The sequence below is a fragment of the Leuresthes tenuis genome, unplaced genomic scaffold (genome assembly GCF_036924035.1).
Source record: "Leuresthes tenuis unplaced genomic scaffold, fLeuTen1.0.hap1 SCAF_7, whole genome shotgun sequence".
Taxonomy (NCBI): domain Eukaryota; kingdom Metazoa; phylum Chordata; class Actinopteri; order Atheriniformes; family Atherinopsidae; genus Leuresthes; species Leuresthes tenuis.
Genome location: NW_027325361.1, coordinates 24,803,621 through 24,816,873, shown reverse-complemented (window position 1 = coordinate 24,816,873; position 13,253 = coordinate 24,803,621). Strand labels below are relative to the sequence as shown.

Here is a 13,253-nt window from a genome sequence, read left to right as displayed (position 1 = left end):
CAGAGTCTTACTCGGAGTGCAGGTTTTCATGTCGGTGACGGGCCCTCGCGTGTTGGACTTTGAATTTCTTTGTTAATGGCATGTGTTGGCTTTCTCTGCCAGTTGACTTCTGACCTCTCCATTCTCTCATGTTTACTCAGAATGGGGTGGATACCACTCTGTGAACAATATCCCCATGCCAGTTTTGGCTTTGTTAAACTCTTTTACTTCCTTCTCATACGCCTTTTGGGAAGAGAACAATACCACTTTCCATAAGTACCAGACGGTGGCAAAGCTGTACGCACAGATTAAAAACTAGCACAGGTCAGTTTCCCTCTGAAGTACAAATGACTGTTGGCAGTTGGCAGGAGTTGTGCAATGACAGCAATAAAAATCCAACTCTACCAGGGGTTGGAAAATAACTATGTCCTAAATTTTCCATCTGTCACTAGTCACACTTGTCTTTTATTTTTATTTGATTTGACTCTACCGTTGATTTTTTTTTTTAAATTCCAGACCATGCTTCTGAGGTACAGGTGACCATGATGCTGACTGAAAGTTGCAAACTCAGGGGACTTCACCATAGGTAAGTACAAGCACTCAAAAGGGATGTTTTTGTGTCGTAACCTCATCTTGGTCTGTGTTTTAGACCAGTGAGCTGTTGTCGCTCAACTAAATCTGAATCGAAAGCTTTTTTTGTGAACAGGTGTGAGCCATTCGTCGGTTAATTCTGCAGACTGTCTGTAGTTGACTGGACTGCAGTGCGATAAGACTGACGTGTACGGCTTCCATGGCACTGAGTCAGAAGTGCCCAATGAAGATGAGACAGAAAGCATCAGCATTAGGATCAGTTCTGCTGAGCTAACTGTGCTGAGATTGAGCAAAATGCACCAAAACCTTTTGAAAGTAATTACATGGGATATTGTAGAATGATTGTCTGAAATGTATAATAACTGAGGACAGCTGCAGTAAAAGATAAGCAAATAATTATAAAAGAGGAATGTTTTTAGTGATATAAAAGGATTTCCAGTCAGTCACTGCCCCCAGAGGACTCTTGACAATTGTTTTTTGTTTGTTTATTTAACCAAATTCCTATAGAGCCCTGAAAAATGTTGTGTTCTGTATAACTTATCACAGAGGTACGTGGGTAACTTGGGGCAGAAAACAGAGCTCAGCTTGCTTTGTTTGGCAGCGCTGAGCCCCTGAACAGACATGACGAGGCAGTTAACGTTACCAATCGCCTAAAAAGATTCATGGAGGTTGGTCAGAATTCCAAGGAGATCACACTCCTTTGGCAAGAGCAGAAGAATGTGGATCCAGACCAGTGAAAGATCTGACTGATGAGCTCCAAAGGCTAGAGTTTCTGCAGTAGTCACTTTGTCTCACAAAATGCAAAACTCTGATCCTGTGTCATAAGACTCATCCCTTAAATCTATAATCATAATATATATAGTTTAAATCCATTTTTACCAATAAATCCGTCATGTATGGTGACATTTCCTGAAGCTATTCCTGAAAATGAATGGTTCAGGGTGTTGTGAACATTATCACATATTACGCCAGAGAAACTAATATCACCAACATGCTGCTGATATTGTCAAATAAGGAGCGCATAAGCACGGCCAGAGTCCTAAAGCAGGCGAGATCATTCAGAAACATTGTCTACATATTAAAAAGCTGTGATCTCTAACCTCATTATAGAACTTTAACTTCTGTGTGTAGGTGTTGTCTGCTTTTTCCATAGTTTCAGTTCTTAACTGAGGAGTACAATTCTAGATAAATAGTTCCCTTCGTGTTGTCTTCTTCGAAGTGTCTCTGAGCGCTGATGAAGCAACGCCACAGTTGAAAACGTCGAGCAGGTTCACGGGAAGAATGGCGCGTTTCTCAGATGTAAACGTATGACATAACTTTGTGGCTTGACTTTTAATCAGGTGGTTATTTCTCCAGAAATGGGCTCTGTTTTCATGTTCTACTTGTAGTCTGAAGGCATTTTCTAATCACACCGGCGATGTTTAATCAGAATTGGCCCCAGATTTACAGTAGCTGTGCACCCTCACTGTATGTGCCTCCTCAGGAAAAGAATAGTCATGTTTGTCTGTTCCTTCTTCCTTCTTCTTTTTGAAGTGAGGACATTGATGAGATTGGCTGACACTTCCTGCTTTATGGTTCGGACAACCACAGTTTCCCTGTTCTGTTGTCTTCCTGCAGTGTTTTTTATGTGCAGCAAACCTCCACACACGTACATGCGCAAGTCAGATCTAATCTGTTCCACACTGTTACCGTCTCCCCTGTCTTCATTTAGAAATCTGTTGCCCATAAGTCACGTGTGCACAGAGGACGGTGAGAAGCCCATGGTGCTGTTGCCCTTCATGGCATGGGGGAATCTCAAGCTCTTCCTGCGGCAGTGCAAGCTCGCCGAGGCCAACAACCCTCAGGTGAGGCTTGGACTTGGTGAAGCATTAGTCCCCTAATTCTTCTTCTCTCAGTTTTTTAATCAATAACAGAAGGCGTTCCCCAGGGTACATTTCTTTGTCCAGCTCTTTTTAACTCTTTGGAACGTTGAAGCAGTGTCATTTCACGTATTATGTTGCTGATTCTGTACATCTTTTACAACATATATCTAATATATCTTGCAATATATATATATATATATATATATATATATATATCTTGACTTGTACTGAACCCTGATTAAACAAAATTAATATTATTCTTTTTACTTCAGAACTTTTAATTTGAATGCAAGTGTCTCCTGGAAGAAAATATTTATTTATTTATTTATTTATTTATTTCTACATGAATAAACTTAGACCTTTTGGACAAAGCAAATAAATAGTTAATTGTATTCTTTACTTGTTGAAGCCTTATTTCCTGACATACTGTATTTAATTTTGTGTTGTGACCGCTGGGATAGACTTCAGCCCCCCCGCGACCCGATCGACAGATTAAGCGGGTATAGAAAATGGATGGATTTTATGCTCCTTTATCAGGGGCGGACGTGGCTCAGTGTTTAGAGTGGGTCATCCAATAACCGAAAGGTTGGCAGTTCGATTCCCACTCCACCTCCTTGCCATGGCCTTGAGCAAGGCACCGTGCGGTGCCCCGGGTGCTGTGATTGGCTGCCCAGTGTATGGCATTTGCCCTATGAGTGTGTGTTCAACATGACAATACATGACAGTAAATCTGATCTTAATCCTATTCAGGAATTTTAATGATTTTTATTGGCATGTCTTCTTACCACTTGGCCTTTTGTCTGACTGTTCAGACAGTCATCCTGTTTTTAAAAAGGACTTGATGTCATTGGAAAAAAGAGCTCTCGAGCATAAATAAAGGCTGCACGTACATATTTGTTAAACTATAATAATACATGCTCAGATGTAAGACATGTGCGAAGCTGTATTGAGACATTTTTAAGCTCTTAGAATAAATCTCCCAAATAAGAAGAAAAGTCTGATTCTGTTCCAGTGTCGAGCAGGAAAGAATGTTTTTTGCGTGTTGGCAGGAGTCGGCACCAGCTAGCACCGACAGTTCCTACTTTTTGCACTGTTATTATAAAGACTGTTGATATAGTCCCACTTTGGGTGGAGATTTTCAGTCTCCATGTAAAGACAATCAGGCTTTTGTATATGTTAACCCCAAGGAACCTTTGACGTTCTTGGCAAAGCGAAGTGCGAATCCAACCAATCAATCAGCATCAGAAAAGCTACAAACATTTCACAATCACAAGACGAAGCTTGCCAGCCACTCGCAGTAATCAAAACCCCCTTTGTACAGCTTCAGGTAACCCATCAGCACCTTCACTCTCACCGGTTTCATTATCTTGTTCTGGCAGTCGAAGGAGACAGAGACGGTCATTAAGTTGTGCTGTCAGGATAAACATCATGCCATGAATCAGTACCATTATGAGGCAGATGGGAAATTAAAAAAGAAAAGTGTTGCGAGTCGGGCCTTTTCCCATGGGTGCCTGTTTTTTTTTAGTTTTTTTTTTTTTATCTGATAATTGTTATTTGCAGCTTGAGCATTTGATTGAGTATGTTCCCGTCTTGTTCACTGGTTGCTCTGGAGTTTGTTTTCCTATGTTTTGGTGGGATGTTAACACTTTCGCTCATATCACACTATCTGATAAGAAAACATCCAAAAAAATGTCCACTAAGTATGTCAGAGCCAAGATTTCTGATTAATTTGAAATAGATTAGATAGATTAAAGCAGATAAATATATGGTACTGTCAGTTTAGGAACTCTTGTGAAGCGTCGTTGTCTTCTCAACTATGCAGGATGTTTATTTTCAGGGAGTAGCCTCGCTTTGTTAGCGGTCAGGGGTGGCCGCGCTATTGTCTCTGTGGGTTCAAGCACAAAGCACCCGGCTCACTCAAACCTTTGGGGAAGGAGCATCACGTTGGATCAGATCCTGGTCCATCTGTTGTATGCAAGGCTGGTCAGCAATGTTAATAACGTTGCTTTAAATGTCAACGCCAGTGTATTTATGCTATACTTAGACGCAGCTTTTGCCTGGAGCAGCTCTTCATCACCTCATTACATTCAGTTACCAGGAAAAAAACTATCAACATGCCAGCATATGCTTCCCATCTTCACTAAGTACCTGATAGTAGCACAGGAAAAAGGATTTAAGGGTGACGTAGGTTATTACAGTTACTTCTTAAAGGAACATACATGTCTGTGCTAAATTGTCATTGGAATCCAAATTTTAAAAGCCAAAATCAGTAACTCGCTGGTAATGCTACAGGGTCAGAGGCCTGACACCAGTCAATGAAAACATACTTATTTTGTGATGCATATCATTATGATGATTGTGGGCTGAACTTCCTGGGAGCCAGTTACAGTTTCAGCTCACTCGTCTTTCTGATTTAGGAATCCGAACTAGTCTAACACATGTGTAACCCCCCCATCTTTGAATGCAATTGGAAGGAAACAAGAAGTTTGACGCAGAGATCACTTTCACCTCAGTAAAGACACATTAGCTGTGGTTCCCAACTCCCTCTTCTTTTTGTTGCATTTCCTGGTTCTCTCAACTGCACATTATCGCTCTGTCTGTCCCATTTCCTTTCAGGCTATCTCTCAACAAGACTTGGTGTACATGGCCATCCAGATCGCGTGTGGAATGAGCTACCTGGCTCGCAGGGAGGTCATACACAAAGACCTCGCTGCTCGGAACTGCGTGTAAGTGTGTGGCCTGGAATGAAGTTTCCACAGTTCATTTTCAGGTGATTTGGCTTGGAATTTCATTGCAAACTAATTACCACCTCTTCTCTCTTGTCCCCTCTGCTAACAGTATTGATGACAACATGCAGGTGAAAATTACAGACAATGCCCTCGCTCGAGATCTATTTCCTATGGATTACCATTGCCTGGGAGATAATGAGAACCGTCCTGTCCGCTGGATGGCCCTGGAAAGCTTGCTCAACAATGACTTTTCCAGTGCAAGTGACGTGGTAAGAATTACATTCACAGATCTGATACTTCCCGCCTCTCACTATAATATTTTTCCAAGAGACATAAGGCTGAGAATGCCATCCAGGAAATAGCACCAATTGTATTCAAGCCATTCTTAGATACTTGGTTAATGTGTCTAAAGGGAAGGGAGGTACAGTATTGAGCACCATTTGTCAATGGTTCTCCCCACTTTCCTGTTTAAGGTAAGCAGAGTGGGTGTGGCAGACACTTTCCAGAAAGCCACACCGATCCTCAGAGACTCTGATCCAACACCAGCCAGACATCTCACCCCATCCCCCACCCCACAACCCTGTGCATTGACTGCTTGATGACAGTCTTGGCACTTACAGTTTGTCTTTAACAGACAACTAAGCCTCAAGTCCATACAAGTAGCTATGCATTAGTGTTGCGCACATACAGATGTCACACCCTCGTGTTTTTGAACATCTGATTCAGAGATACAGAGTTTTTATCTTGTTGCAAATGTTGGCAGTGGCATTGATGTGGGAGCAGAGTGGATTACTGAGCGGGGCGTCTTTATTCCCTATCATTTTTGTAATTAAAAGCTTATTTTCTCCCCATAACAGCTAGCGATGTGCTGTAACACAACTGAAATGGGTGTTTTTTCTGGGAACGTTCTATGCATTTTGTATGTTTGTCAGTGTCAGGTTAAAGTTAGAATTTTCTATCAGTGGGGTTATTTTTTTATTTCTTATTTTTATAATTAGAAAAAAATATGGCAAGATCCTCAAAATTCCTAGTAACAATTTCAGGGTCAGAGGGTGAAGTTGTGTTAATAATGCGATTAACACTTTCTCACACACACGAGGAAATGCTTCTTTTCCTTTTTCACTCTGCAGAGGTCAGGGTGAAGATCAACATTTGCAGGCAGAATGTGGCTGATATGAGAGTTTAAACCACCACCCCCCTGCTGTTTATACATTCAGCCTCTTTACAAACACTTGTGGTTGCGATTTATTTGTATTCGTATTTATTTGTATTTGTATGTATTCTAAATAAATTTTTTGACATAGTTTCCTTGCATTGTTCATGGTGAACGTTTTGTATTTGACAGCCAGTAGGCACCCCTGGTTTTCCACACTCATCGTAGTTGTGCTAATGTTTATGCTGCTGAATGAAAACATAATGGCTTGTATGTACCATTTTGTTAAAAATGATCTTATCGTTAATCATGTGCTCTGTGTTCACAGTGGGCTTTTGGAGTGACGCTGTGGGAACTCATGACTTTGGGTCAGACTCCCTATGTTGACATCGACCCTTTTGAGATGTCTGCTTACCTGAAAGATGGCTACAGAATAGCGCAACCTATTAACTGTCCAGATGAGCTGTGAGTTGATTTTTAGAGTGTACACACATACACATGCAGTGTTCGCATCCTGTTGAAAGGTTCTGGGTTGAAGAGGGAAACAAAAAAAAATCAGAAATGCTGAAAATTGCAGTCTAGAATGCAACAAAACTTCAACTTTGAATGTGTATATTTGTTTGAACCAATTACTCAAATAGAAATAGAAAGCCTTTATTGTCTTTGAATGACTTGCATACAATGAAATTAGGAGTGCTGCTCCGTTTGGTGTCATATATGTACAAAAGAAAAATGACAATAAAATAAGAAAGAGAAATAAAGTATGAAACATAATTGCACTAGCCAAGTGTATTGCACGTACAGGTGGAGGGGCAGGATGATTTAAGAGTATTTACAGTGCTGATGGCTCTGGGGAAGAAGCTGTTTCTGAGCCTATTCGTCCTACAGCAACAAGTACTTCTTCACCGCGGCTTTACCGCAGCTTCGCCTCAGCTTTACCGCAGCTTCACCGCAGCTTCACCGCAGCTTTACCACAGCTTCACCTCAGCTTTACCACAGCTTCACCTCAGCTTCGCCTCAGCTTTACCGCAGCTTCGCCTCAGCTTTACCGCAGCTTCACCGCAGCTTTACCACAGCTTCACCTCAGCTTCACCTCAGCTTTACCGCAGCTTTGCCGCAGCTTTGCCGCAGCTTTGCCGCAGCTTTGCCTCAGCTTTACCACAGCTTCACCTCAGCTTTACCGCAGCTTTGCCGCAGCTTTGCCGCAGCTTTACCGCAGCTTTGCCGCAGCTTTGCCGCAGCTTCGCCTCAGCTTTACCGCAGCTTTACCGCAGCTTTACTTCAACTGCAGGCAGGCCAGTCAAGCATTTCCACTGTGTTTCTAAAAGCTCCATACTTTTCTGAGACCTTTTATACCCAGTCCTGACTACCTCACCTGTCACCAGTTAACCAGCTATTTATAATCTTCCACAAACTTATATATTCTTTGAACTTTTCGTTTGTTCTTTGACTTATTAAGGTTGTTTTGAGTGTGTTGCAGTTAACAAATTTTAGATCTGTTTTTTATTTGTTTATGCCGATTAGTCAAGACAGTGAAAATCAAGTTTGAAATTAATCAATAAAATACAGATTTAAGTTTTTGTTCCATCTTGTGACACTTTGTGGCTTATTTGGAAACAGACTTTTTTCAGTGTTTCATTTCTGGTTGAAACAACTTGACAAGATAGAAGTTGTTTTTTTCTATGTTATTAGTTTTTAAATGGTGATCATCAGCTAATCAGCAGCATTCAGTCTACATGATACATATGTTTTTCAGAGCAAATGACTAAAGGTGTACATTTGTGCTGCGGCTCTGCTGTTGGACTTATCAGACTCCATGTTGATCCTCATAGTTTGGCATTTGTCACCTGCTTGCTGTCGTTGAAATGGACGTGCCAGTGATCAACTGCCAGGCATTATTTATTGATCTATTTATTTTGAAACCATTTCGTGTTGGGATGAAACTTTGCACTCGCAGAAAGTAGAACTTGGAAAAAAAAAAGAGATGGCTTCGTGTAAGCTTGTGTTTGTGTGTTCAGCTGCTGCCAGGCTTGTTCTTGCAGGCTTTCAACAAAAGAAGTGTGCTGCTGGTGACATATTGTTCATGTAACACAGGAGCTGAGTTGAACTGAAATGTTCAGCTACTGCCGGTGATGGTTGATATGAACCTTATCAACATCCTGCAACTGTCAAGAATAAGGAGCAACCTTTGCCCACTGGCATCATTTTCCCACCCGGACATTGTTATTTACTGGCAGTTTCCTCAATATAGAGTCAGCACTAAGGTTGCCACCTTCTCAATGATGGATTAGAACAGGGTTTTTCTCAGTTCAAAGGCATCCATTGGCCAACAGTCTGGGTTAGATAGTTTGCCCTGCATGATTGACTCAATCCAGAGAGTTTTTTTTTCATGGAAATGTCTATAGAGCCACAGATATTTCAAGATAAAACTCAATAGTGTTTGTGCACATGTTGCTTTCATTACAATAAAGTGTCGTGATTGCCACAAAGGTTTCTTTGTACAGCTGTGAAAGTACACTCTGTTCATTCGAAGGTTTGTCACAGCACTACAACCTAAAAAGAAATCCTCTGGTCCTTGCTAGGGCTGGGTGATAAAACAATAGCTATCGAGGAATAACTTTTCCTTGATAGAAATGTGAAACTTGGCCCATATACTTTTCCATAGATTACATTCATCCATCTTTTGACAGACAATACGAACAGCCAATGACAATGAGAGTTGCGCTGCGCTGAACCAATCACGTGGCTGGAATAGAGCCATGCCAGCAGCTAGTCGTGGCGTGTTTGTTTGTTTGTGCTGCTGCAGCCGTATAAAAAAAGAAAACGAGTGCTCCCTCGGAAGAAACGACGGAAGACACAACCCAAGGCGTAAGAGATGACATTGTTGATGAGAAGGGCCCGAACAGTTTGTGGTGTGGAGGTATTTTGGTTCTTTGAAGTCCAACACGAAACAGAGGAGTTTTTACGGCAAAGACAGGGAATACCACTAATCTCTTTCATCACCTGAAGCAAGCGCCACCCGTTTGAGTACAGACAATGCAAACTTTTTTTTGATTAGTTGACCGGTCAGATATAGGATTTTAATTTAAAATACCTGATCTGTGTTTATCTGAAACAGTCATATAGTGTCACATGTCATGCTCAAGTTTGACAGAAAATAAATATTTAATTAAAAATTAATCTTCTGATATCTTCAAATATCAATTAAGTGTAGCAGGGAACATTTAAAATTCACAAAATAATGATTTGTTTCATATTGTGATATATATCAATATCGACTGATATGAAAGAATATATCGTTATGACTTTTTCCCATATTGCCCAGCCCGAGTCCTTGATATCCAACAATTAAGCTAAAATGCAAAAGTCTGTCCCATGACTCAGTATCTGTAGAACCGCCATTAGCAGCAATGACCTGAGTCATTTTCTGTATGATGTTATCGGTCTCTCACAGAGTTGCGTCAGTTCATTGAGGTTTGCAGCATTCATAGATGCACAGCTCTCTTAAGCTCCCACCAAAACATTTCAGTCAGGGTGAGGTCTGGACTTTGACTGGACCATTGTAACACCTTGATTTCAGACATTTTGTTGCAGATTTGCGTCTGTGTTTGGGATCATTGTCCTGTTGATGACCCAGTTTCAGCCTAGCTTTATCTATCAGACAGATGGCCTCACATCTGACTCTAGAATACTTTGGTATCCAGAGGAGTGCATGGTGGACTCAATGACTCCAGGTCCTGTGGCTGCAGAACAAGCCCAGATCATCAGCCCTCCACCACCGTGTTTGACAGCTGGTATGAGGTGTTTGTGCTGATATGCTGTGTTTGGTTATCTCCAATATGCTGCTGTGCATCATGACCAAACATCTCCACTTTGGTCTCAGCCATCCAATGAACATTTTTCCAGATGTTTTGAGGTTTGTTCTGATGTAACTTTACAAACCTAAGCTGTTCTTTTAGTGAGAAGAGGCTTTCTCCTGCAACCCTTCCAAAGAAACCACGCTTGTTCAGTCTTTTACTAACTGCACTGTCATGAACTGAGGCCTGTGGAGTCTGAGATGTTGCTCTTGGGTTTTTGAATACTTTCGCTGAGCATTGTAGAGTCTGACCTTGGGGTGAACCTGCTGTGACATCCACGCAAAGGAAGCTAGGGAAGCTTAGCAACCATCTAGAATGTTTTCCCCTTGTGAATAATCTTTCTTTCTGTAGAATGATTAACTTAAAATAGTTTGGAAATGGCCTTATAATCCTTCTCAGATTGATTGACAACAACAGCTGCTTCTCTAAGATTGCTGATGTCTTTTCTTCTTGGCATTGTGTGACCACACAACGGAATGAGCAGCAAACTGCCAAAACCAAGCTGCTACTTATCTTCTTATAGAGGCAGTAAGACTGGACGTAGTTTTTCCACATGCCGTTTCTGTATTTTGTCTGTTTTTTTTATATAGATATTACAGTGTAGTATGCCATGTGTTGGTCTTCATCTGATTTTGTTATTTATCTTATTTTAAAATCTTTTTAGTTTTTTATGTCCTGATCCATAAAACGTTTCTTATTTTTCACATAATTGTATGTGCAATGATTGTGGAGCCGATTACTTCCTTTTCCAGAATATTTTGGTCGAATACAAAGGTGTGCACTCATTAATAAACAATCCCGTCACACTGATTATATCAGCACTGTACAGGCAGCTACTGCTTCAAAACAATACAACTTGGACTGTTTACCACCAATGTCCTGAGACTGAAGCCAGTTTTGTCTCACACACTCACTTTCACACACAAATGCACAGAGAGAGAGCTTTGTTATTACATTTGAGACAGATTTGAACCTGAACCTTGTTCCCTTCTCTTTGTGGCAGGTTTGCAGTGATGGCTTGTTGCTGGGCCCTGGACCCCGAGGAGAGGCCCAAGTTTCAGCAGCTTGTTCAGTGTCTCACAGAATTTCATGCAGCGCTGGGTGCCTACGTGTAAAAACTTATTTTTCTTCTTCTTCCGTTTTTTTGTAAGCAACACTCAAGGCTGTTGGACACTACTCACATGGAACGCATGTGTGAAATTGTGCCTTATCGAAAGCAGACTTTAGCCTGATGGTTTTATTTTGTACAGGTCTTTTGGAGTTCTTCTAGTTTAATTACCTTTTTACAGCATAGCAAAGTAAAAGGCTCTTTGTCATATATTGTTTAATTTGCTTGTAAAGCATTTGCTCCTCTCTCTGAGGGGACCTGAACAGTGCAAATATGTCATCAACTTTTACAGACGTGTATCTGCTGTGGAACAAGTTTATAAAAAAACAATTTAAGCATCTGAAAATGACAGTATTTTTTACAGTTTTGTAACCTAGAGAAGCAGTGTAAATTGTAGTTGATCTTCTTTTTTCTGGGTACCAACATGGACTCAAAGGCTTCATCTGTACAGTTTGTATCTTCTCAGACATGTTGCTTCCCGCTGCAATGATTAGCTCAAGCTAGGTACGAGTGGCAGCTTGGAAACCACACTTGAGTTTGAAGTGATAACTCTTAGACCCCTTCAAATGGTACAGTTTCCTCTGGGTGAGCTTATTTTCATGCAAACCAATCCTGCCCACACTCTGAGGAGACCTGCTGGCTGGTTTTATCAAAGCAAAGTTACACGCGTATCTAAACCAGATTTGGAGTGAGACCTGGTTTTTTGAATGCCACCTCCTTCTTGCTTTTTTTTTTTTTTGTACATTTCATTTTCACTTTTTTTTTTTTTCCTATAACAAACTTGATTGTTCTGCGTCAGAACACAGCCCTTTACAGGACTTTCCGACCAGTTTTAGCAACTAGAACACTGATGCTCACTGTGAAAACGCACAACTGCGTATCAGCTTGGTCTAATCGTATTCTTACACCTTTTAACATCTTTGTGATGTGTTTTTATGGTCACTGCATGTTGAAATATGGTTGTAAACTGCTTCCTGAATTCATATCCGCAAATTAAATGGGATTTTTAAATACAGTGGTTCAACTTCTTTCCCCTCTCCCCACAACATCCAATAAATGGGTGGGGGGGTGTTCGGTTTGGTTTGGTTTTCAGTGCAATCTCACTTCTATGGATAATCCACTAAACCCAAGTGACGTTAAGATGTATGTTTCCACACGGGACCAGCAGAGCTTGAAGACGAAACTTCTTTCAAAATGTTATTTCCACGCAGCCGTTCGTCAGTTCTGTTCACTTTTCTATCATTTCCCCACCCACACCAGTCATAATAGACCATAATGCAACGCAACCACAAGACATGTTGAGTAAGGTGACATTCTCTTTCCAGACAGTTGTGTCACAGTTCTGTGGGGTTTACTGAGTTTCTGGTTTTTGAAGTGCAATGAGGAATATTACTATTTGTGAAGGGTGCTTTCTGGATTCTATTAACTGAGCACAAACTGTTTCTTGTAAGAGACCCATAGTTATTGTTACCCTACATTTTTTACACTTCAGTGGAGCTTTGACTGTTGACAGAGTCGAATGACTCCTGTTTAGGTACTTCTATTATTTGTTCAGTCATTTATTTCAATGACGTACAACTCTAGATGAAATACCTCTTGCTCACCTGTAAAAGCCTCACAATATTTAAATACACACTCGTAAATCTAAATATTGTCTTACCAAAGTTCAGCCCCAGAGTTGGTGTTAAGCAACACATTTATTCCACAGTTGAGTTGCAATTGAGATTACAGGATTCTAACACCTTGAGGGCATGTTATTGTATTTGTTAGCTTCAACATTTTTTAGCAAAACAGTTTTATTTGATATCTGAACACATTTAGCTTTGTTAAAGATACCTAAAAAAAGGCATTTGTATTAGAAATGCAAATTACAATTCAATATTTTCTTTTTCTCCACAAAAACATAAAGAAGTTATTAATAAAGAAGTTAATTTTATCATATTTTTATGGCATATTTTACAGGCCCAGAATGTA

General features: G+C 40.6%; 2 protein-coding genes across 3 annotated transcripts in view; one reads left to right on the top strand and one right to left on the bottom strand.

Moving 5' to 3' along the window:
• The window catches only part of ryk (receptor like tyrosine kinase), a 38,402-nt gene extending 26,108 nt beyond the window's left edge, over positions 1–12,294 (top strand). For both annotated transcript variants that reach the window (XM_072390105.1, XM_072390104.1), the window contains 6 exons: positions 496–565; positions 2,282–2,414; positions 5,049–5,158; positions 5,271–5,430; positions 6,643–6,779; positions 11,175–12,294. In XM_072390105.1, the coding sequence (XP_072246206.1) occupies positions 496–565; positions 2,282–2,414; positions 5,049–5,158; positions 5,271–5,430; positions 6,643–6,779; positions 11,175–11,286 (722 nt within the window). In that variant the 3' untranslated portion in view covers positions 11,287–12,294. The remainder of the gene's footprint in view (positions 1–495; positions 566–2,281; positions 2,415–5,048; positions 5,159–5,270; positions 5,431–6,642; positions 6,780–11,174) is intronic.
• Positions 1–13,253, bottom strand: part of LOC140312341 (allantoinase, mitochondrial) — a 505,108-nt gene that overhangs the window by 180,248 nt on the left and 311,607 nt on the right. The window lies entirely within an intron of this gene.